General features: G+C 32.8%; 2 protein-coding genes across 3 annotated transcripts; one reads left to right on the top strand and one right to left on the bottom strand.

Moving 5' to 3' along the window:
• Positions 1 to 7: 7 nt before the first annotated feature.
• LOC132713980 (sorting nexin-16-like) lies at positions 8 to 18,185 on the bottom strand. 2 transcript variants are annotated; one of them, XM_060696718.1, is made up of 9 exons: positions 18,028 to 18,185; positions 14,086 to 14,207; positions 10,875 to 10,990; positions 6,777 to 7,224; positions 5,984 to 6,070; positions 5,373 to 5,521; positions 3,664 to 3,733; positions 3,056 to 3,192; positions 8 to 2,320 (listed from the first exon to the last, which is right to left on the bottom strand). In XM_060696718.1, exons 3-9 carry the CDS (start codon positions 10,943 to 10,945, stop codon positions 2,044 to 2,046), a joined length of 1,239 nt encoding a protein of 412 aa, XP_060552701.1. In that variant the 5' UTR covers positions 10,946 to 10,990; positions 14,086 to 14,207; positions 18,028 to 18,185; the 3' UTR covers positions 8 to 2,043. The 2 variants fall into 2 exon arrangements, with proteins under 2 accessions (XP_060552701.1, XP_060552702.1); XM_060696719.1 differs by lacking the exon at positions 14,086 to 14,207 and having other exon boundaries at positions 18,028 to 18,179.
• Positions 15,942 to 24,520, top strand: LOC132713979 (heat shock factor protein 2-like). Its single transcript, XM_060696717.1, has 4 exons — positions 15,942 to 16,497; positions 19,841 to 19,901; positions 21,603 to 21,828; positions 23,137 to 24,520. The coding sequence occupies exons 1-4, from the start codon at positions 16,087 to 16,089 to the stop codon at positions 23,687 to 23,689; spliced, it is 1,251 nt and encodes a 416-aa protein (XP_060552700.1). The 5' UTR covers positions 15,942 to 16,086; the 3' UTR covers positions 23,690 to 24,520.
• Positions 24,521 to 27,135: the final 2,615 nt, after the last annotated feature.

The following is a 27,135-nucleotide window of genomic DNA, read 5'->3' as shown; positions in this document are numbered from 1 at the left end:
TTGATGCTTTATTTGATACAATTTAATTTTACTATCAAACAAGAGCTCCACATGCGGTGATAACGCATATCTTTTAAAATAATCACTTTTAACAAAAATTCTAAGTAACAAAAACGGGTATAAATCCAAAAAATAGCTTCAGAATTATGCTATTGTCTTACAACTGCCTCATGTCATAATAAGCAAGTATCAAAGTTTCATATTGAAAGCTTTAAAATTATATTAGTAATGGCTTAAATTTAAGTATTAAGAATGACAATGATGACGATGGCAACAATGATGACGCCATAGCGATCATACTAGCTCGACTTTATCTTCCAAACTGACAAGCTAACTAGCCAAACATATTACATTACAACCTGGAACAAACTGAACACACTGGATTTTGAAATACATAAAATATCAACAAAGCAAAATTATCTTTTGTATACAGTAATAACTCTACGAAAGACAACAAGAGCTGTCAGTAGGACAGCAACGCTCGACTATTCTTAGTGCTTGACAGTAAAAAAATATGCTTGATACAGTTATCTCCTCCTGTTTACAGGTTGGGGTCATGATGGTGAACAAGTGTGCAAAGTTTCAAAGCCATATGTCAATGGACTTTGAAAATATTTGAACTATTACAAAAACTTTAACGTAAATTCTAAGTCGAAAAAAGGGCATAATTCTGTCAAAATGCTTGATAGAGTTACCTCCTCCTGTCTACAGGTTGGGGTTATGATGGTGAACAAGTGTGCAAAGTTTCAAAGCCATATGTAAATGGACTTTGAAAATATTTGAACTATTACAAAAACTTTAACGTAAATTCTAAGTCCAAAAAGGGGCATAATTCTGTCAAAATGCTTGATAGAGTTACCTCCTCCTGTCTACAGGTTGGGGTTATGATGGTAAACAAGTGTGCAAAGTTTCAAAGCCATATGTCAATGGACTTTGAAAATATTTGAACTATTACAAAAACTTTAACATAAATTCTAAGTTGAAAAAGGGGCATAATTCTGTCAAAATGCTTGATAGAGTTACCTCCTCCTGTCTACAGGTTGGGGTCATGATGGTGAACAAGTGTGCAAAGTTTCAAAGCCATATGTCAATGGACTTTGAAAATATTTGAACTATTACAAAAACTTTAACATAAGTGGTTACGCCGACGCGGACGCTCGGGTGACTACAATAGCTCTACTTATTCTTATCAAATAGTCGAGCTAAAAATTGTGTAAAAAAAAGATTACAACCTTGAAACGTGTACTGTACATTGTATTGCCTACAGAAAATAAAACTAAGCACCGCATGATCTACAATTCTAATTCCTATCACCTAGCAAGCCGTCAAACAGAAAAATTAAAATATTATGGAAGAAAAATCAACAACACAAAAACCCTCATCGCTTCTTGATAAAATGAAAAACTGAAAAATCAAAATTGTGGCATGAAATTTTGCGATTTTGCCAAAATGGACATTTCCATGGATTATTGAATATGTAGTTTGTCTGTTATTGAAAAATTGTAAATTGTAAAATGCAAACATAACCTTACAGTAGATGCAATAAATTTTATCAGATCTTAAATTCATGGATTGACCTATTCACACATAATGATTGTACAGTATTGTAAATGCAAGCTCAATGTATTTTCATCATTTATTTTTTAAACTTAAATGCATTTAACCACAATCAAAACATGTTTCAGTTTATAATCTCTACCAGTCCCTATCAATCTACCCTTTTTAAATGAACAGCACTAAAATATGATTTTTTACACAAAAAAAAAGCTCTACCCTTTTCACATAAAAAACAAAAAAAAGCATCAATTAACAAACTAAAATACTATATTTTCTACCTGTGGAGTAACTCAAAACAACCTTTTTCAACATATTATGGTCACAATTGCTTACAATACAAGTAATTTAATATATCATGGCTAGCAAATAAATAAGTAGCACTTGTAAAACTATATCACATTTACGAATAGCAGTTAATAAACATAATATCAAGAATACATCAGCAATAATTAAAAACAAAGGCAATTTTTTTAAGCATTTACAACATCAAGTTGGTTGTGGAAGCTTTACACCACCAGATCTCTGCTGTGTAGGCTTTTCCTTCTTTTTGAAAATATTTCCTTTTCCTTTCACATTCACTTCAGTACTTATATCTAATTGGTTGGCTAGTTTCAAATTTATTGCCTCTGATTGGCTAATCTCATCTTTAAGAGACATGGGTTTTGATTGGTCAGCTTCCGGAGCCATGAAGTCACATTCAGCCAATGAATCTGTAGGGGAGGGAACTGTTACTACATTTGAAGCACCATTTGCATTTACTTCCCTATAAAAAGACAAAGTTGCATAACAATATGTACAGAAAATAAGATTTGTAATTTACACGATAATGTGTGTGATTTCCACATACTAAGATCACTTAAAAAAAAGAAAAAGAATTAGGAGATATATTTGTTTGTTTGATTGTGTTTTACGTCACATCGACACAGTATAGGTCATATCGCGACGTTCCAGCTTTACTGGTGGAGGAAGACCTCAGGTGCCCCTCCGTGCATTATTTCAGGCACGAACGGGCACCTGAGTAGAACCACCGACGTTCCGTAAGCTAGCTGGATAACTTCCTCACATGAAAGAATCCAAAGTCCCTGTTGGGATTCAAACCCACAGCGGTGAGGGGCAAGTGGTTTGAAGTCAACGACCTTAACCACTCCGCAACAGACGCCCCTAGGAGATATATGAAAGCATAGACAAGATTTATTTGAGACAGTTCCTATCAGGCACTTTTTGATGTCACATGTCATATTCTAGTTCACTGTGCAGTCTCAGACTTCTACAATAATGTTAACATCTATGTGTTCTTGGTGACTAAAACTCTCTTAAAAAAACATTACTTTTCCATAAAATGCTAAATTTGAAGCCCTTGCCTACCAGTGTTTTGGTTACAAGCTCAAGTCAGGTCGGGTAATTGTGATCAAACATTGCATTTAGTGATTCAAAAAGGGAAGGTAACATTTATTAACTAAGTTGTAACATATCTGCTATATGAAAGCTCTAAATTTACCGGAGTGCCCTTGACAGCATTTCTACTTGGGATTTAAACAGACTCAATTCTTCACGCAATAATTCCATTTCTGTATCTTTGGCGTGAATTTCTTTCTTGAGGTTATACACAGCATCTTCCAGCTCATCACAATATGCCTGCAAACATTTATATGATACATGTATCTAACAACTAACAAAAGGATAATCATTGTGTTTGTATAAATGTGTATGTACACAAGCATTGGATTTCATTGTAACCCAATAAGAAGGTGTGAGTAAAATACATCAATGATGTCTTCATTCAGCTGTCATGACAAACTTAAACTTTAACCTGCAGCTGAATTTGTGTAATGGATTTACCATGCTTTACTTTAAAACAATTCATTCAATGTGTAGGAGATATCAGTATATAAAACAAGAATGTGTTTGGTAAACACAAACAATTTTTGTATTTTCTGATCGGAGATCAGGAAATACAAACCTGACATTCAATCTCTGACACAGCGGTTAAGACTAACCTAACAACAAGTAGTTCTCAAAGCAGCATAAAACTAGCGATGTAAAAAAAAGAAATATTTTTATTTTGTTACAAGTATCCAGTTAAATAATTAATTGTACAATTATTACCCTGCTTTCCTCTACACTGTCATGAGGTCCTGGCGGGTCCCGAAAACAGAAAAATTCCTGAACTGGAATACTGTAAATGTAACAAGTTTCATATTCTTAACATTTGAATTTTCTTATATATTGATAAAACTCTACTTGAAAAAGAATTTAGAAATAAAGGGTACGGTAGCATTAGGTAGTGTCACATCCAGATTTGAAAAGGGGCCAAATTTTGTTAAAATCCAAGACGAAAATCAATGGACCCTTGCCTGGAAATGATAGACTTTAACAAGTGTTTAAAGTAAAAATGTGTGATGGTACAAAATACTTTAAAGTGACATTATGCCAATCCAATGGTATACAATGAGTGAACGGGTGAATATCAAAGTAAGTTTTCATTTTGCCATAATTCCTTTTTATTTAATAATTAAGTTCGCATAAACACTAAATAATGCAGAGATCCCAACGAAATTTCTGTAAATATCTATTAGAATTTACATGTAACCCTTAGTTTATAAAAAGAGTGGGGCAGTCTTTTTAGATTTTAGGCAGATTTAAAATTTTATTCATTTTCCAATATCAACTGTTGGTCAAACACCATTTTGTCAGTTAATCTTTTAAAATATAAAGTCAATTCAGCTCAACTTGACTATGAAAGAACTAACCAAATTAAAATTGATAAATATTTTTAGAGCTTTGCCAGATCCCCAGCCTGGTAATTTTATCATGTAATGCTTAAAGCAGCAAGAGTCCTGACAACAAAACAGTTTCAAAAATTCAAACATTAGAAATGAATTAATTTAAACAATCAATGCATTTATGTATAAATATTTACAATCCAGTTCTTGCTTAACACATTACTGGTACATTGTATATGGGAAATTGGGCAGAACTTTTGTTAGTAACCTCATAATGGCTATTTTTGTTTATATTATTTTGATAAATTTAAGTAAATTTACTAAACGTGGATTGCAAATGCCTTACTGGTCGGAGACCATCAACCGGACACTTTTGGAACATTTTTCTGTATAGATTTCATAATTTTTAACCTAGAGACCAAAACAATTGACAAAGTTCAGCTAGGTTCTTCTCCTAACTAACAAACTAGTTTGTTTATTTCTGATTGTATTGACACTTATATCTGAGGCTCGACAAGGAGGGTATCAAAATTACCTAAATTGTCTACACTACAGTACCATGTGTCCGGACAGATATGTACATGATGTGATTTAATTCAGATAAAAGCTTGGGTGTTTTGATTTTTGATTTGTAACATGATATACAATATGTCAGCAACAAATGCTGAAGTTTTGGATATTCTATTATTCACTCTGCAAATGATTATAGCTGGCATATGAGGTCAGGCATTGCTTTCTTGACCCCCCGAATTTCAACGTCAACATTCTTGAAATATTACCATTTACGGAGGTTGAAATAAATTTATTTACTTATTTTTAAAAGAAACATGCACTTATTGTTGATAAAAAAGTGACTGACAATTACTGAACAAAGAAAATACTAAATTAAGCATTTTCGAGGCCGTCCGGGTTTGGTGGTTGTCCGGTTTTGGTGGTCCCCAACCAGTACACAGACTAAAATTGTTTTCTTTCTTTAACTGACAATATAACATTTAAAACACTTAATAATGTAGTTTTTCATTAGAAAAAAGCATATAAATCTGGTAGTGTGTTGGTTTAACCTAAAAAACGAAGTTATAAAAGATGCCTTACCAATTGCATAGATCTGAATGGCAAAGAAGACTGTCTATAAACGCTTGGAGTCCTAACATTCTATCTTCTATAAAATCTTTCTCGTAATTGTTCTTGAACCAACGTTTTGGAGGTAGTTTTAGTCTGAACATTGGGAACAAAATCTTCAGCTGGCAAAAGACAAGGACATCTTGTTTATATGTAAATTATAGATTTCAACTCTGTCCCTATTGCATTTATAGGATGGAAATGCTCAGCTTTGAATTTGGAATTGTACAATATTACTTTAAGTTTCCATACACTAACAGAATAGTGATAATATGGCAACTTTCCAGCTTTAATGGTGGGAGAAGACCATTGCCGTTTATAAATTATTTTACAAATTGGCACCTTAGTAGAACCTTCATGATCTTCTGTAAGCCAGCTGGTTTATATTAAGCTTCCACATATGAAAGAATTCATAGTGCCTGTCACATGGCTATGAAAGACACTCTTAGCATTAAAGCCAAAAAAACCTTGTGTCATGATTCTGTAACTGTTTTAGCCTGCTCTAAATAACTCAAAATTTTTATTCTTTATTGGTAATAAAAAAATATGTGTATATAACTTAGAAATGACAATTATGACCAAACCTTCTGCTGTAGTTGGACAAAATCTGTATAGCGACGAAACACAAACCAGTTATCACTGGTGCCTTTATGTACATGTAGTTTAAACACCTGTAATGTGGTCAAAAAATTGGCTGATTAAAATGAGCAAAATATTTAATGAAGAAAATCAGACATGTGCTTTGTATAACATTATTGCATAATAGTTCTAATGATACTAATCATTAACAATCATCACAGTTCAAATAATATTTAATCATGAACTATCAAATAATAGTTTGGACTAATTTGAAAAAATAAAATATACATTGGGATTAATCAAATAGTTATTAAGAGACAGGAGCAAATCCATTGCATTATATAGTCATGATTAAGGGCTTTGATAATTCTGAGGACCTTAGCTGTAGTACTAAACTGTCCAAGGTGACAAGTCTGAAGTCTAATTATAAAGGCACAAAATGTTGCCAGCAGTGGTCCACTGAGATGAACTTAGTCAACTCACAAGTTCTAACACCAGAACAAAACTGTCTGTTGCTTTAAGACATACCTTAGGGAAGAGACAGACTTTAACTCTGCCACTGCAGTTTTGATAATTAGACACATTCAATTCAACGATACATTGGAAGGAATATCAAAGAAGACTTGATTTGTATGTTTTAGTTATAATTATGCTTAAATATTTCCCTCCTCTTTTTTAACCAGACTGATTTTGAAGTCTTAAATATTCATGGATAAGATCTACATCTAATTAAATCCTAAGATACATTCTTAATGTCATTCTGCATATTATCTTAATGGATTAATTTTTAAAACTTACTGTAAATTTAGCTCTTTGTTCCATAACTTCATACCCAATTAAAGGCACTTTCACATCTAGTGGATCTACAAAACTGACTCTTTTCTTTCTACGTTCTACAAATTCACTATTATCAGCACTTCTAGAATTGTTAGTACTTCCAGTACCTTGACGAGTTACAGGTGAAAATCCTACAGCACCAGCACATGTATCTAAATTAATATCTCCCCTAATAGGGGTACTAGTTGTAGGAAAGGATTCCATTTCTGTTACTCTCACTGTATTATCTTTTTGAGCAATTTTTGGAGTTGTCTGTTCCTGACTGGATATTAGCGGAGTTTCCTCCCCTGAGGAGCTTAAAGATGTATGGTATTCTGACAGGGATAGTTTTGGCTCATTCCTATGTGGACTTTTATTTGCTGATGTATTTCTTGAATGAACTTCCCCATTGACTGATCTCGGAACATCCCTGTAAAAGAGCATGAATATTTTATATCATTTCAATTTGTGATAAATGATTTTTATCTTGTGCCAACATTATTTTTTCATGGCAGGAAGCAATATCAACAAAGATTACATAAGCTATATTTAGAATCTACCTAGGTGTCCTTAAAATAGTGCACAAGTATAGAGTTGGTCAATAATAAGCTTATGTAACTTTAATGTGTCTGAAATCTAACTTAAAAACCTTGACAGTTAAAGTCAACCTGACAAAATATTCTGTTCATTTTTGAAAAACAGCTTTAGAATTACCGGTAGTGCTACAGACTTTTCACAGCTACATACTGAATAAAACTATGTATTAAAACTAAGTGACCCCCAAGACATAGCCCTGGAGCAGGAGCCATTTTTGAACAAAATTAATTGTTAATGTTGAAGTTTGTTGAAGACCACAAGATGATGCATCATGCCAAATATCTAAGCACTGGGCATTTTAGTTCTTGAGAAAAGGCTTTTAAAGATTTCATTATTAAAGTCTATTTTTAGCTCCTGTGACCTACTTATGAATCAGACTGGACCCATTTATATTACTTTTGTAGAAGACTACCTAAGGATCAGTCCTGTGAAGTTTGGTCAATATCCCTCTTGAAAGAGGTTTAGGAAATGTTGTTTTAAAAGGAATTGGATAACAAACTCAAGATCTGAGTGTTGTGTGCTCAGGTGAGCTAATAAATAGAGGATATTGAATGAGTATAGGTTTAATACTGAATTTATTGAACAAGTTTAATATAAATATATTATGTGAGTCACTGGCAAGTAAAAAATGATTTTATTCAACGAGTTCAATAAATTCAGTTATATATGAACCTACACGAATATAATATTCTATTTATCACATACCTAAAATAAAGACTGATTAAAGTGCAAAAGAATTATTTTTTATTGATGCTTACATTTAATGCATCTTTACACGATGTTTGTATAACGCAAATGACATCACATAAAACTAGAACTATCACTAAATGTGATTAATACCCCCTGCAAGACTGCTTCGGAAATGAGGATGTTACTAGTAACAGAATACCTTGTAAAGAATTGAAACAGAGTTATGGTTGTGGGCAATTAAAGATAGTTGTGGTTCTTGTATGTTGCATTTCCTTTCAATGTGGTTGGCCATTGATGAAGTTTTATTGGATTACTCTGTAAGAAGTCCAGAAAGACAAGGAAAAGGAACAAAGGGCAATAACTCTATAAATACTGAAGATTGAGTTATGGCTATTGTACACTGCACTTCCTTTCATTGCGCTTGACCATTGTATGAAGTTGTATTGAATTCCAACTACTAGTTTTCAAGTTATGCACTGGACAAAAAAGTAACAAAAGCAATAACTGTAATTAGTCCAAATAGAGTTATTGTTCTTGTGCACTGCACTTCATCTCACTGCCCTTGACCATTGTATAAAGTTTCATTGAATTCCAACCATTAATTTTCAAGTTATGCACTGGACAATAAAAAGTAACAAAGGGCAAAAACTTTTAAATTAGTCAAAAAAGAGTTATGCTTTCTGTGCACTGCACTTCCTCTCAATATACTTGACCATAGTATGAAATAGTTTTGAATTCCAACTAGTAGTTTTCAAGTTATGCTCTGGACAAGAAAAAAGCAATGGAAAAGTAACAAAGGGCAATAACTCTATAATTACTCTGGACAGAGTTATAGTTCTTGTGCTTGACCATTGTATGAAGTTGTTTTGAATTCCAACCAGTAGTTTTCAAGTTATGCTCTGGACAAGGAAAAGTAACAAAGGGCAGTAACTCTGTAATTAGTCAAAATGGAGTTATGGTTCTTGTGCACTGCACTTCCTCTTATTGTGCTTGACCATTGTATGAAGTTGTTTTAAATTCCAACCAGTATGTTTTAAGTTATGCTCCAGACAAGGAAAAGTATCAAAGGGCAATAACTCTGTAATTTGTCAAAATGGAGTTATAATTCTTGTGCACTGCATTTCCTCTTAATGTGCTTGACAACTGCATGAAGTTGTATTGAATTCCAACCGGTATTTTTAAAGTTATGCTCCAGACAAGGAAAAGTAACAAAGGGCAATAACTCTGTCATAAGTCAAGATGGAGTTATGGTTCTCATGCACTGCACTTCCTCTCAATGTGCTTGACCATTGTATGAAGTTATATTGAATTCCAACTAGTAGTCTTCAAGTTATGCTCCGGACAATAAAAGCAATTGAAAAGTAACAAAGGGCAATAACTGTGTAATTACTAGTCAAAATGGAGTTATGGTTCTTGTGCACTGCACTTCCCTTTATTGTGCTTGGCCATTGTATGAAGTTGTTTTGAATTCCAACCAGTAGTTTTCAAGTTATGCTCCGGACAAGGAAAAGTAACAAAGGGCAGTAACTCTGTAATTAGTCAAAATGGAGTTATGGTTCTTGTACACTGCTCTTCCTCTCAATGTGCTTGACCATTGAATGAAGTTATATTGAATTCCAACAATTAGTCTTCAAGTTTGAGTCCGGACAAAAGAAAGCAATGGAAAAATAACAAAGGGCAATAACTCTGTAATTACTTTAGATAGAGTTATGGTTCTTGTGCAATGCACTTCCCCTTATTGTGCTTGACAATTGTATGAAGTTGTTTTAGAGTTTCAACCAGTAGTTTTCAATATATGCTCCGGACAAGGAAAAGTAACAAAGGGCAGTAACTCTGTAATTAGTCAAAATGGAGTTATGGTTCTTGTACACTGCACTTCCTCCCAATGTGCTTGACCATTGTATGAAGTTATATTGAATTCCAACAATAAGTCTTCAAGTTTGAGTCCGGACAAAAGAAAGCAATGGAAAAATAACAAAGGGCAATAACTCTGTAATTACTTTAGATAGAGTTATGGTTCTTGTGCACTGCACTTCCCCTTATTGTGCTTGACAATTGTATGAAGTTGTTTTAGAGTTTCAACCAGTTTTTTTCAAGTTATGCTCCGGACAAGGAAAAGTAACAAAGGGCAGTAACTCTGTAATTAGTCAAAATGGAGTTATGGTTCTTGTACACTGCACTTCCTCTCAATGTGCTTGACCATTGTATGAAGTTATATTGAATTCCAACTATTAGTCTTCAAGTTATAGTCCGGACAAAAGAAAGCAATGGAAAAATAACAAAGGGCAATAACTCTGTAATTACTTTAGATAGAGTTATGGTTCTTGTGCATTGCACTTCCCCTTATTGTGCTTGACAATTGTATGAAGTTGTTTCGAGTTTCAACCAGTAGTTTTCAAGTTATGCTCCGGACAAGGAAAAGTAGCAAAGGGCAATAACTCTGTAATTAGTCAAGATGGAGTTATGGTTCTTGTGCACTGCACTTCCTCTCAATGTGCTTGACCATTGTATGAAGTTATATTGAATTCCAACCATTAGTCTTCAAGTTATGCTCCGGACAAGGAAAATGCAACGGACCGCTGGACCGACCGACCAACCGACCGACCACCGGGTGACTCCTATATACCCCCCCAAACTTCGTTTTTGGGGGTATAAATATATGCACAGCCGTGCAATACCATTTTGAAGGAGCTGCAAAATCAGCCCAGGTATGTGATAAAAAACAATTCTGTATTTTCTTATGTTCATTAATGACACTATAGTTTCCACTTTTTGTTGCTCTTTCATTATTACCTTGTGTCACCATTTGACTCAGAATGCAGTAAGGCATGTTCATTTTCGCATTCATCAAGTTGTGAAGCCATTTTGTTGTTAATTTAAGTTATCCCATCTCTTTAACAGTTAGTGATCTGGAATAAATATTTTGAGAAAATTAGTATAAATTTATATATTTTCACAACAGATAAAGCAATATGTGTGCATGTCAATCCATAACAGGAGTTTTTTTCACAAGGGGAAGGTGCCCTTCCCTTAAATTTCGGGGAAAATAGCATGGTATGTAGCAAAAGGGAAGAGAAAACTTGATGTAGTTAGAATTTTAGCTAAAAACTTTAATATTTTGAAAACATTTCCAGCGGGGAAGAAGCCCTTAGTCAGCTAAGCCAATAAACAGATAAGCCTTTGGAGGACTTTGCTCATCTTGCCTTCATCAAGCTCACCACTTGTCGGTAGATTTTAATCACTATTGTTTGGGGGCAATTTACTAGCTTCAGGACTAGCATCCCCTATAATTTCAATATTTGACCATAATAAGGATGTACACAGTTACAATTAATCATTGTCTATATGCAAACTTGGGCAATCCGGTCAACTTGTCCCGTGGTCAACTCGTCCTGTGGTCAACTCGTCATCTTTTTGGTCAACTCTTCCCCTACTTTTAGTCAACTTGTCCTCAAAGAGTCAACTCGTCCCTTATATGGTCAACTCATCCTTTACTTCTGATCAACTTGTCACTATTATGTTATAAATCAATGTCTTTAAATAGTACTTTTATGTAAAATCTTAATGAATTTGATTGAAATCGAATTATTAATAAAATAACGTCTTTTTTATGTGCATTTTAATGTTCTTTATCTAAGCGCACATGCTTAGCTTTGATGTAAAACTACAAAGACAGGTAAGTTTGCAAACATTCAATCAAGTACAAATTGAATGTTTAATTTATTGGAGTTTTAATGATAATTAAAACTAAAATTTTGCCCATCTCTTTGATTTTTACCGCATCCCTGAATGGATTAAAGACTGACGACTGATTAACAGAAATTAGAAGTGCTAAAAACTTATTAAAACAACAATATTTGCAGTGGATATTAACTGATTGAAAACATTAAGCGATAAAGTAATTACAAATATCCAATTACCATTTAATAATTAGTAAAGATTAATATTGAATTTTGATAAATAAATCTTTACAGGAGCTGTAATAAACCGAGGTCGAGAATTTCTTGTATTATACAAGTCATCGTATTTAATGTATTAATTGTATTTAATCAACATTTTTTCATATATTTGACCATACACCATCAAAAACAAATTCAACATTTGGAGAATAAAAACTTATAACAACCTTTGGCACGATTTTCACGCAATTTGTATAATTTCAATTAAAAGACATGCATTCTTTAAATATATAAATACGTATCCAACCACATTATTATGTTGTTAATCCTATTATCAAATTACTAGGTGTTTAATTTGGTAACAAAGGGCATGTGTCATGATATATTTAATTAACAACTACATTAAAATAATATAAAATGTTTGATTGTTTTGTTAAATGAAAAAGCCAAAAAATATCAAATAATTTTAAACCGTCTGGTTTACTTACAATAAAAAATATTTCACTTATCCTGAAATAATCTTGACAAAAAAGACATACTGTATGATATTTCATCATTGCATATGAAACATGTTTTAATACATAAAATGTTATTGCTATTGATCGTCTTCGAGTTTGTTTGTTTTGATTTTTTGTTGTTTGTAATTTAATAAATAACCAAGTTGTCAGATAATGCATATATATATACTTGTTATTGCATAAAGACCTCTAAATAACCATTTTCGCATATGAAAAGTGTAAAAAAATGTCCAATTCAATTTTTTATATAAAGTTTTTTAAAAGTCTACTGGTTGGGGAGATAACTTCGGCTGGTTGATAAACTCAGCTTTTTATAATTAAATCGAGTTATCGGAATTTTTAATCTAATCAAGCTCACCATCTCGTACTATCGCTGGAATTCGACAATATCTGGAAATTTTGTCAAGTTTGGTAAGATATTTAAAAAATAACACAGACTTTTACCTGTTTGTTTACAAAACATGCCTATAAAAAGTACGGGAATCTCATTGTTGTGCGCATGTGCAGTAGATGCTCATGTTGAGGCCTGCACATGGGTACTTTTATATATTGACCGACTACCGGTAAAGCAGACGACGTTTACGTAAACATTTTGTAGATGAAATTCAGACTCACTTTTGTCTTGCTAACTCAGAAAAAAGGCTTATTACACAATTGTAATCTTTAAGTGGAATGGATTGAAAGACTGATGTTAAATGCTCCTTTTATATGTTAATGTGTAGGTTGAATACCACTTAATTAATTTCTTCTTCACTCTGTTAAGCTAAGCAAAAAGAAATTTGAATCACTAATTCTTTAACTACATATTTGGTTATACGTTAATAAATGGGAATGCATGTGTTTTTACGTAAAAATGATTTATATGTTACATAGTATGTTGCATATAAATATCGCACGTTATTATAGATTTTAAGATATTCATTATACTAACGTAATGCTCAACAATTTTGGTAACAAATATTTTTTATTTGACATAAATGAACAGCAAAGAAATAATAAAATGTCTAAACATGTTATTTTACGTTTTAACTTACTCATTTAAGAAGAAAAACAAAGAGCCAGAATTATCTACTCGCGCGCGTTAAAAATATCATTTTTACGTACCTCTTCCAGGGCCTCTCAAAATTACCCGTTATGTTTCTAAATATAACTTTTATGGTGATACCGGAAAATCGAAGAGCTGAAGTTTATTATGGTGCAAGATTCATCAAAATACGTAAACAAATAAATGAAATATGCCCCCAAAACACTGATTTTCGGCCGAGTTTATCTCCCAAACCAGTACTGTATAATAATTTATGAAATATATGAAAAACAAATAATAATAAAATATAGGGGACGAGTTGACCAAAAAGGTGACGAGTTGACCACAAGACGAGTTGACCACGGGACGAGTTGACTCTGAATCCAAACTTGGTATGAATATCCGAACTTGATTCTATCCGAATTATTAATTAGTATATAATTTGACAAATGTTAGATGTAGTAGTTCTTGTTTGTCAACAACAACTTTTTAAAAACACATTAATCTATTCGTTCTCTGCTACTACGGAAATTGAGTTTTAAGAACAATTTAGAAGAATTTACCTGCATTTAATCAGGTGACTTTGATTAATTTTTGACCGGATGTTGATTTTTTCGAGATTTTATTTTGGAACGAATCAAAGATAAAGCGTTGTCAGCTCTGTCCTTACGTTACATATCTCATTCTGGAATATAATATACATGTATAATATAGAATAATACAAATATTCAAGCTGCTCTACTTACGGTATTCATTACGGAAATAAGTGTGCACAAATCCACTAATTAATCTGTCATAACATAAGGAAAGACATAAATTTGTAAAAAAGTTAAGATAAGTATCTATATCTATCAAATTTCTTAAAACCCTGATTTTTACAGACGAATTTTACTTCTGTAATAGCTAGATCTATTACTTAGAAATCCCTATCCCAAAAAGGAACATAACAAACAACAGCGACATTGTTATAGGTATTAAGTAATTGTATTTATCACACACTCGTGCCGATTTTGCGACTCCGTAAATATGGTATAATTGCACGGCCGTGCATATATTTTGACGTGACGTCATTAGCGTTATACAAACATAGTGTAAAGACGCGCTAAATGTTAGCGTTATACTATAGGCGCGTCAATGAAAAATGCCTCTTATTTCACTTTAAACTGTCTTTATTTTGGGTATGTGATAAATAGAATATTAAATTCGTGTTTAAGTTCATTACTGAATTTATTATGGGTATGCGATAAATAGAATATTAAATTCGTGTAAGTTCATTACTGAATTTATTACACTCGTTGAATAAAATAACATTATGCTCGCCAGAGGCTCGCATAATATTTCTATCCAACTCGTGCAATAAATTCAGTATTAAACTTACACTCATTCAATATCCTCTATACATGTAGTTAAATATGTACTTTGAAAATATTTCTTAAAATTTCTGATGCTGCTTTGTATTAGTTATATTATTACTGTAATGATAGGAATTTATTTCATTCATTTGTTAAAAAAACTGTCATTCTAACTTTATGGTATCACGAACTTAAATTACAAATTAAAGTTCGTGATTGTATATGCATGCAGCCATCAAAAAGATTAAGGTCTCAGATTTGCGAGAATAAGTATAACTGTTTAAAGGTCTTAAATACAGGTCTTACACCATACATTAACCTCTACTCATAAAACATAAGCAAAATGGATGATATGGAATGAAATCAAATAAAGTTTATCACCCCACTCGTTCTCTCCCCTAAAAAAAGACAACAATGAATGAAAGAAACAATTTTTTTTTTGAGATCATGACTCATCATAATTTTGAATACATTAAATCTGTATGCTCATATATACAGTCAGGTACGTATATTAACATACGTACCTGAATAACCTGATACAGTTGAGTTCACACATAAGATTACACAAAGTGCACTTAGTGTTCAATATATGTGCACTTCTAGTGCACCTCAATGTGCACCTTATGTGCAATACAAATGTATTTCTTAAACTCACTACAAAAATAAGTCATTTACATTTAGCATCTGTTTTTTCTTAGGATCTTTAAATAAAGAAAGTAAAATAAGTTTGCATAGATTAATTTCACATACACGTTTTTCTATTCCGGCTCGGTTATTATGTTACATATGACACATCGTGCAATTTAAATATTTTGACGTCATATGCCTAGAGCAGAAATATACGTGTAAAATGTTATGGCAACTAATTTAAGCCTGTCATAAATTCTCTTTCTTTTACAGTAACCTTTTCTTTTTTAAGAGTATTATATTCGTAAAGCTTTATAAGAAGCCCGCAAATTAGATCTTTCTCAACTCAATAAATATAGTATTGAACCTACATCATTTGAACAACCCACCTGCAAGAGTAATTAGTTTTAAGATTATGACGTCATTAGATGCTCACGATTACGTCACTAGTGACGTCACATGTAAATATCAATAGTTTCTCGTCCGAAGGAAGTTTGCGTTCTTGGAATATTTCCTTGTGCATTTGCATTCTAGAACACCTTAACAATATTCTAAAACGGTAATTTGCCAATCAGTTAATGAGTTATGACGGAACTATTTCCCGAATCTCCACCGCAAGTGATTGATGGCGTTACTTTGAAATTTCCTGCAAAATTATGGAGGATTGTAAACAGCTGCAGATCGGGAGCTATCTCGTGGGATTTAGACGGAGATTCAATTATTGTGGAAAGAAAGAAATTCGAGGATCAATATTTGAAAACTGGAGCTTTATTCAAGACGTCAAATTTTCAAAGTTTCATTCGACAGCTAAATATCTACGGATTTCGTAAGATTCCAACCAATGGCCCGAAAAATCAACAAGATGGTGCTACTTTTATTTACAAACATGACTTTTTCAGACGTGATCACCCCGATTTTCTATCAGAAGTTGTTAGGAACACGGCAGTTCGGAAAACACAGAGGGAAAATGCTATAAAAGAAGTGGAAGCAAAACATGTAAGATAAGAATTGTTTTGTTTTATCTAGATTTCTGTTTGCTACTGATTTAGAAACCTGTTAAGTGTTTGGTTAGATTTCACATTGCTTTTTGAAAAGAAGTAGATTTTATCTATATTTCTTTTGAATTTTATAGACTGTAGGATCGGCAAAACTCATCAAATTTAAAGCGCACTCACCACTGGTTATTTACTGATCAGCGGAAGTGACCGCTACTGGTACTGTACGGAGAGTTTGTCCCGTTGTTATTCTGTAGAGTAGTCAAACTCAGTGGATAAAGATTTTTTCACGTGAGGAAGACTTTCAAGCTATCCAGCTACAGTAGCATTCGGAAAGGTCTGCCTCGGCTATTATCTATAATACTACTTTTTAGTCCTTATCCGAAGACTGACGGAAAGGGCCGATTAGTTGCGATTGCAGTAGCTTACAGAACGTCGATGGTTGTACTCAGACCTGTGCCCGTTCTAGCCCAATAATTGTTTATTTATACTGTATAGGGTGTACACTGTATACATATTTTGGATATTATCATTAATATTGATAGAATTTTAAGTTCCTGTGATAATTAATCGAACTATTGAGTCTAGTGCCCATTGTGCCTCAGGTATTCCTGGAAAGTCGACTTAATAATGAAAACATCTAAAATTTTCTGAAAATTCAGACGAGATTGTTTGTTTGTTTCATTTTACGTCTTTTCCCAACAGTATTTCAGTCATATAGGCGGGTAGTTTCCTAACCATCTTCCTGGAGAGTTACACCAGTACTAAGACTACCTTCCTCCGTGCTAAACTACCAAAGCATCTCCCGGGGGATCTAACCCACGCCAGAGAGGCCACTGGATTAGAAGTCATCGACTCTAACCCCTCGACCACGGAGGCGGTATAAAAATGTTATTACTGAATCAAGCAAACCTAGCTCTTGTTTGTTGATTTTTGCTATTTACATACATGTAGTTAGGTTTTCAATCCTTTCTCACATGCCAGTATGTTCTGTCAAAGTTAGTAAGCAGTAAGAATATGATACTTTAAAGGGACTACACTGAGGTTTTTGTGACATGATGGGACTGAAAAGATTTTTCCTGATAAATGTACCATTTGATGTAGGTTCAGACCACTTATCTTTGTGCAAAAATTCAGATCATTCGCGCACTTCGGTTTTTTTTCAGAATAATTATTCAAATTGTAAAAAATGACCCAAAATGAAAAGCGTTTAAACGCTGTTCACTCAAATCGGGTTAAGACGAAGAGCATAAAAATACGATTTTAAATTTATTTCAAAGTCAGCTCATTTATGTAAGAAATTCAAATGTTATGATTTTAGGCTTTTGAAACTCAGCGGAGTCACTTTAAGTGATTTTTGTCCCCCTTAAATTTAAGGCTTTTTAAAATTCATTAAGATCTAATATATTTATCATAGTATTAGGGATTATGCAGAAAGTAATGTAGTTTAAGAGGCTCTAAATAAGGCGATTTGTTTAAAGATTTTTCTCTTTTCTTACAAAGCTGATGAAATAATTGAAATTTCACTTACTTCTTCACCCTACATCTTTTATCTGGATAAATACTTTCGGTACATATTCTTCCTCCATAACTGAATAAAATCGTTAAATATCGCTGTAAACTGCTAATTGAATAATCTCTGCTGCTAATGCTTTGGCGGCAACGACAACGTGGCTTAGTAACGACGTCAATGTCTTGAGTAAAACGCGTCGTCAAATATCGTTAAATGCGATCCTGATAACCATTCTTTTGAAGACTTTATTAGCTATTTAATTTACTGCCTAATGCCTATATGAAAAAAAAAAACAAGTATAAAAGATAGGATACAAAAATTGAAAATTAAATCTAAAAAAAAAAAAAAAATAAAAATAAAAAAATGAGCTTTTGTTCCGATCCAATCGATGATGCCGCGTTAAACTAAAGTTGTATATAGATCTGCGTGAGTCACGCAGAATCTAGTCAAACATGAATTTGGAAAACAAGTATCCTTAATTTCACATTTGAGCAACAGTATTTTTATGGTAACTGCTGACCAGAAGTTTTAGTTTAAACATATTTTATTCATAATCATACACAGTACATAATATACAATCATTCAATATATACAATGATGAAATGGATTAGAACGAAAGATATAAAAGTTTTAGAACATAACATTTTAGTTACAATGACAATTGATTAAGGTTTTTTGTTAGTTGTAGATAGGAAGTCAAGACGTAAGACGTCTTCCAAAGTATTAATGCAGATTTTACACAATTGTCAGATTTTTTGTTTGTTTATCCAACATAGAAACATTGTAGTTTAAGGTATTAGGACCCTAATGGGCACTATCAGGAACTAATAAGAATTGACATCATAGGTCAGATGTATACCTTAAAGTACACCTGTATGCAAAATTTAAACAAAGTTTACCGTACGGAAATCAAGTTATGGCCACTTTTCTGAACTCAAGCTAGGATGTTATGAGGGCCCTTTTTTTAGAAATGAGGAACCTTTAAATAATCTGCAATAACATTCTAATGAAAAATGTTTTCCCATGAATTTTTGGTACGAAACAAATAGTACCCTTCAGCTAACAATCCACATAAGCAAAATTATGGTTTCTACTTAAAATTTATGAAATCTGTATAAAAATGTTACCCTGCCCCACCCATTTTTACCTCATGTCTGACCATTTTTCTACTTTAGGAGCCTAATTCAAAAAATTCTTAAAATTTACCCAAATGAGTGCCTGTTTTCAAAGTTTCCCTAAATTTTTAAAAAAGGATATTGGTTGATCTTGTAAAATATAAAAAACTTTTACCGTCTAGTTTTGATTATATTATCTTTTGAAAATATCAGGTACCATATTTATTACTAGATTTAGCATAATTTAGCCAATAAATACCTATATAAATTAAAAATTCAAAATTAAACACTTTTTTCTTTCCATATGGGACATGAGAGATACATAAATAATGTTAAAAGAAAAAAAGAAAGAAAAAAAAAGTTGACCTGGGGATTGAACCCATGGCCCTCATTTTCAATGTAGTTAACAGTAATTCTAGCCTATTTGAATACTCTTCAAAGCGGAGGTAATGCATTAGGGTGCTAATACCTTAAACTTTAAACCGTATTTTATTTACGTTCGATTTTGAAGAGCTTACAATTAAGTAGTCCACCGGAACCACTCACCAGTCTGTGTCATATGAGGAAACATGGACATCTTGAAGTTACGCCGCTAACCAGTAGGACCTTTGGCTTAAGCATAATACTATTATGACTGGTGTATAATATTTTGCGGCACGTATTTTTGTTCTGTCGGTGTCATGTTTTTCATACATTATTTACTATTTATATTTCAGGGTAAACTGGAGGATCTACAAATCGAGAATCATATCTTAAACAAGCAAGCCCAAAAGGAAGGTAATACAAAGATATATACAATGTACTCTATTTATTTCTTATTGTAACTTATTACTAACAGGATCATACTTATTTATTTATTTATTTATTTATTTGATAACATATTCGCCAAGTACACACAATCAGTCATTAAAGGAACTCCACTGAGGTATAAAGGCATTAAAAATATAAATATGAAAAACTTATGATTAAATATCAAGTGATGCACTTAAAATTGTAAAATTTGCGAAGGATAACAAAGAAATATATTTAGAATTAAATTGAAAATCAATTTTATATGCGATTATTAGCCGACTTTTTGGGCTAGTTTTTACAATAAAATGATTACTCTGGAAACACAGCCAAGATAAGGGAATGAGCTAAAATTTTGCACACAAGTTATTGGATAAGACCTAAATCAATTGCTACACAAATCTCGGAAAACAATATTTTTCAGCCCCGTTATGTCAAAAAGCCGCAGTGGAGCCCCTTTAACTAATGTTTTACGGGAGATGAGCAATTTTTATTTGTTTGGGTCGTCGTTTGGACCAAACAAATAATGGTAGCGAAATTTCAGACTGCAAGCTTCGTAAGTAGTCTGTCACGAGCTCCTCGAAGCGGTTACTTCCCTTGATAAGTACACTAACGCCGAAAAAATCACTTTGTAAAGATTGTCAAATGACAGGCTCATTAATTTTTAAACCTTCTCAGAGAAGAAAAAAATAGTTCCAGATTGGTCGAAGATTTCTAATATTGTGTAATTCTTTAACATTTCTGCTACTATATTAAAATAATTTGTTACGCCGATGAATATCATTTTAATCAATGAAAATTGCTTAGCTATTGCCATAAAGCTTCGGATTATTGTGTTCCCCTTAATGAACATTTGTTATTTAGACTTTCTGAAAAATAAAGTAAGGATGTTGACTCTAGGACAGGGACGACTTTAGGCAGTCGACGATCGATAATCAATTTTAATACAATTCGAAATAAATAAGGATTACAAACCCTGATTTAGAATAATGTGGCTTGCTTCAGGCTGTTTTCTTATAACTTCCCGGTGGTCCAGGGGCTACACGCTCGTTCAGGAAACGAGAGGTCTGGGTTCAAATCCCAGTTAAGGCAACTCGAGTTTTTTATATTTTTTTATATTTTGTTTTTTATTGTTTAAGCGAAATAAACATTGAATATCAATGTCGATATTAGCCTTATAGCCAATTTACTACAGTTATAACACTGGAAACAGCATTGCTGGCAAACCACAAAAGAAATTGGTTTATAATCTCACAACCATCACCTTTCTGACATTCTGAGACCCAAACAAATTCAGCGCCTTCTGTGCTTTGATTCTTAATGCTTCGAGAATGCACATAACAGTTACAGGTCTTTTTTTTTGACAGATGAGGGAATGGGCCCTTCCGTTAACCTAAAGGAAAAAGTAGCATGATTATTATAGTTTTGCAAAAGTGGAAGAAAAAAGTTTTTGTAAACTCTATTTTATGGGGAAACTAGGATTTTAAAGCTTTTTCAGAGTGGTAGAGGACTACATATGATACATGTATGAACGACCTCCGTAATTGAAGACAAACACCCTGTATAATTACAGTACATGGAATTCGTATTTTCATTTTTATACATTGTAGATGTAGTATGATTGGTGTTATTTTTTTTTTATTTCAACAAAAATATCACAGTGTGTATATTTGTTTTCTTCTTTTACAGTTGATGAGTCACACCCCTTACTTAAATTTCCAGCACAGCCTGTGATCAAGTATGGCGTTCCAATAGAGCCATTGCAGAAGACAAAATCGAAAATCACAACGGTGTACCTCAATCCTCGGGTATCAATGTGTGACATGCAGCGGATGAGTCCAACAAAGCTTCACCACCAGGTGGCGGACATTCTAACAGCTATGACGGATGAAGACGACACCCCGCCTTTTAAACGGTGAGTAAGTGAATCCTGTTATCCATTTAGCTCAGGATTTGAAAAAAATGTTAGATTTCTGTTGAAATTAATAATCAGAATTGATTGTTTAGCAGTATAATGTAGATAGATGTAGATTGTTGATCTGACCAAAATAAAAATCAATCAGATTTAAAGCATTGTTATCTGTAATGAATAATTTTAATTTCTCTGAAGCATTACCATTAATGGTCAGCATTGTCAGGGTGATGAACTAGATATTTATAACAACAGCGCCACTATCTCACGTCCACCGCTCTCATCTGACTTTTGACTTTTAAGTCCAGTTCTACCGCCTCCGTGGTCGAGGGGTTAGAGTCGATGACTTCTTATCCAGTAACTCTCCAGGAACGATGGTTAGGAAACTACCCGTCTATATGACTGAAATACTGTTGGGAAAAGGCGTAAAATGAAACAAACAAACAAACAAAGTCCAGTTCTGATAATCATTGCCGGTTAGGTTAGGCAATACACCATGTAATTATAGTGCACAATTACGAGTACAACCACTACGGCAAAATAAAATAATAATAATGTGCAGTAAATAAAAAAACCGTAATTGAATAATTATAAAAATGAATATTCTTATTGAAACTATAATTAAAGTTACGAAAAATTATATTGATTATATTTACTTCGATTATTTTAAGTCTAATCTTAAATCTAAATCTCAATATAATCACAATTTACAATTTGGTGCACATAGAAACTTAACATTTACTCTGTTGATTGCATTCACAGGCTATTTGTATAAAAAACCTTTAGAAAAACAAAATATCCATAGAACTATAAATGCGAGTCACACTTTCCATTAATTCATTCTTTAACAACTAAATGGTCATATGGGTATAAACGGTATTTTTAGCTTTTATACTGAAAACCGTTTTCAACTACATTGTAGTTGTTACTTTATCAACTGAAGGCCAATGTTCAAGTGCAAAAATCTTAGTTTCTAAGAAACACACTTTATTTTACACTAATCAATGGAACGTGTATAAAGTTATTTTTTTCTGAACGCGGGGATTTAAGCTGTTTTGATAATATGCTAAAATATCCATGAATGTCATTTTAAATAAGTTATGAAACTATCAAATAACACGTTTAAGGTAATTATTTGAACATTGCCAAGTAATTATACTATTTTCATCTAATATTTGCATGTAGTGTTTTATGATCTTTAATCAGGTTCTGCTTATAACAATTGTTTTTAAGATGTCATATGGAATGTCTATCTTAAATTGACATTCTTGATACTTTTCACAAAATGTTTTCATTTTCTTCTGTTTCCAGGCCAAGAAAAACTCATTCAATCACGATATGCCGACCTTTCAAAGATAAAATTACCATCAATAATGCCGGTGACAACAACGGTCAGACAAACGCTTCACAACCTTTTCCGCTGAAAGTCCACACGTCATTGTCTAACCAGATTTTATTTGTCCCGAACCCTTGCAACAAGACTGTGACAAACAAGAAAATTGAGAAGCAAAATGAACATTTCAAGTGTCTTGAAACATTCGACCAATTATCTCAAGAAATTTGCGACTCACAAAGTTCCCTGATGTTTGCATGTCCTGTGGATAAAGATGACGACGACGATGAACTTAATTCTGTATTCAGTAAAACTTTACTTTCTTCCGGTGAAACGGAAGAAATTGACTATGGCGAGAGAGATATAAATTTTGGAGACGACGATATCGATGTGTTTGATACAGAAACATTTGACTTGGACTCAACTTTGAATAGTTTAGGCGAGGAACATGGGTTTCTGACACCAGCTTACTATGACCCTGATACAAAAACTGTTACTCTTCTCTTACCGTCACTAAATCCGGAAATTTAAATCTGATACTTAATGTTCTTTGACTGTAATTTGGAGAGAGGCCTATTAGAGGCATATTTACGCTTTATATGTGATATATGTGATAACGACAAATGTAATTTTTTAAGATAATGCTTATGTATTCATGTTAATTCTCTCCTCTAATTGTTTTTACTTTTTCTTCCACATATATTTTTCTAATTTTAAGAGACAAAATATTCTCTATTTTTCTGATAGTGACAGATTAAAGTTGAAATCGTTAGCGTCTATTTTATTTTTAGAATTCTGAGCCAGAATATATAAACAAATTTCAATAATTATTTTTATTTACTATATTATTTTAGTATTTTGATAAAAACAGATGGCTGCATATTTCAATAAGAAATCTTAAGTTGTCTGTGGGAATTAATCACCAAATCTTTTCAATCAAAACTCATATATTATAATATGATGTTTTAACTGCTGATCTGATTAATCAATTTTTATAACAATTGAATGTTTTGCCAGGGTGCAAATTTCTGTATTTCTTTTTCACGTTTTTAGCTGATGAGTTAAAAAATTGCTTCAGATAAAGCACTTTTTTCAAACTTTATCAAAAAAGTATTGTAATGACTAAAGTATTTTCTTCACTTTGAGGCTAAGGTCATATAGTCAATTATCATGAAGGTAAAAAAACTATGAAACAAAGCCTTTGTGCAATCTAAAGTTGATTTTGGATCATAAGTGATAAATAATATGCAATATTTGTGTGTGTGAGCAATGACATTGTTAAACTGTTGTGATATGATTCATACTGAACCTGTACTTTTGTTGTAATGTTTATATAATCATTAAACAATATTTTGAAAACCGTGACGTCTTTTCATTAAATGTTGAATTTTGCTTAAGCCGGCGCTAGGAAGCGTGAACGGTAGACTGAAATTAACACTACTGTCCATGAACAGACTCAATCAAAGCAACGTTACATTTTCAATTAAGACTTTTTGGCAACTTGCGGGTGTTTTTATAACTTAGACTTACAAGCTTGACATATTACTGAACAATACTTAGTGAGTACTGCTTGAAACCTTTACATTACTCATGGCTGACCGTTGTTTCTGTAATGTTGTCTATATTGTAACGCATGGAGCAAGGACCCGCATGTTACTAATTGTCTAACAACGCATTTAAAAACGTTCAATTAACAGCTATAGCACGTAGATCTATGGTGTTAAAATTCAATTGCATAACCACTTTTATGGCACTTCTCATACAGTCAGCATTACCCAGAGCTCAACACACACAGCTAACATTACTCAGAAAGCGCAGCACAACACAGACCTATCATTACTCACAGTCAATATAACTCGCAGAGCATTATGAAGAAAGTCAACAGGACTCCCAGAGCGCATCACAACACGCAGAGCTAACATTGCTCACAGAACACTACACACATACACAATGAACTTAACTCACATAGCTCTACTTACACAGTTTACATGATTAACAGAGCATTCCTCACACAGGTAGCATTACTCACAGAGCTCTACTAAAGCAGTCATCATTACTCACAGAACACTATATTCAAAGTCATTTGGACTCATAGAGCATTTTTACACTGCGTAAATTACCCATGCAAACAGCTGACGCTACTCACACAGCTAACATTACTCTTACAGCTAACATTACTCTTACAGCTAACATTACTCTTACAGCTAACATAACTCACACAGCTAACATAACTCACACAGCTAACATTACTCTTACAGCTTACATTACTCTTACAGCTAACATTACTCTTACAGCTAACATTACTCTTACAGCTAACATTACTCTTACAGCTAACATTACTCTTACAGCTAATATTACTCATACAGCTAACATAACTCACACAGCTAATATTACTCACTCAGCTAACATTACTCACTCTCACACAGCTAACATTACTATTACAGCTAACATTACTCACACAGCTAACATTACTCAACACATCTTACATGACACAGCTAACAATACTCACACTGCTAACATTATTCACACAGCTTACATCACTCACACAGCTTACATTTCTCATAGAGCTTACATGACTCACACAGCTGACATTTCTCATACATCTGACATGACTCACTCGGCTGACATAACTCTCACAGCTAACAAACATAATTCACACAGCTTTCACTACTCACACAGCTAATATTACTCACTGAGCACTACTCAGTCGACATGACTCACAGAGCATTTTCACACAGCTGACATTTCTTACAAAGCACTTCTCACACGGCTTATATTACCATACTTACACACAGAGTCAAAATTACATAACTTTTTTGTAATATAAATCAGAATGCACAACAAATGTGTAAAATTGAATATTTAACATGAATTTACAGATCAAAGCCATACTTGAATATTTTTGTATGTTTTTGTTCACGGTCATTAGACAGAGTTGTTAGAGTTGCTTTTCAATGTATGAACCAATGTCCATTATTAACACAGTTATGGTAGTTATTTGTAGTGATGGAAATCGGATGAAATTTGTCCCAATCGATAATCGGTTCAGTCGGATGGGACATAATTGATAACTTTCGAATAAAGTCGCGTTAAAAAATAATAGGGAAGTAACATTTCTTACCAAGGCACTTGATTATATTTAATAACATGAACTTCATTTAGCACTTTTCAACACAGTTTTAACCTTATAAAGTCATAATTTTACGAAATAGATTTTATTTTTCAATAGATATCAAATAATACCATTTTCATCACATTATATTTCTTTTGTTTTACATCACTTATTGATCCTGTTCAACTCCAAATTGTCTCTGAGTGATTTTTTTCGATCCGCGAGGTGTTCCTAAAGGAAAATTACCGTCAGAATTAAATTCCCTTTGATAATTAAAACATTTTTCACGACGTCGCGGAACAAACTTTTGTGAATCGATTATTGTCGTTTTACATAACAGTAAGTGATAATCGGCGACTTGCGACAATCGGAACATCACTAGTTATTTGAGTAAAATTCAACAACTTAACCATGGACATCAAGGTCACTTTTATGTTTAAACTTTTAATGTCAGTCATATTTGAATTATTCAATATGTCAGTTATGATATGGCTGTCATTTAGTCCAATATTATGAATATTGTCTGTAAATTAATAGCAAAGCTATCACAATTTAAGCAAAATTCAATACACGATGTACGTTGACCATGACCCTCAAGGTCATTTCAGGTCAATTCATAGCAAAATTATTTATCATGTCGGTTGTGTCATAAATGTCGTTTTATCCAAGAATAAATTAAATCAGTAAATAAATAAGAGAGGTATGAGTTTTTTTCCGATTTTTAAGCAACTCTCAATAATTTCACCTAGACGGCCAAGGTTATTTAAAGGCCAATGTCATATTTGAATTAATTAACTTGTTGGTTTGTGGTCACTGGTATTGAATTTTTGTTTTGTTCCCGTATGAATCAAATCCGTCAACAAAT

This window comes from Ruditapes philippinarum, unplaced genomic scaffold (genome assembly GCF_026571515.1).
Source record: "Ruditapes philippinarum isolate M1 unplaced genomic scaffold, ASM2657151v2 ctg294_1_1_1_1, whole genome shotgun sequence".
Lineage (NCBI taxonomy): Eukaryota > Metazoa > Mollusca > Bivalvia > Venerida > Veneridae > Ruditapes > Ruditapes philippinarum.
This window is presented reverse-complemented; position numbering and strand designations above follow the sequence as displayed.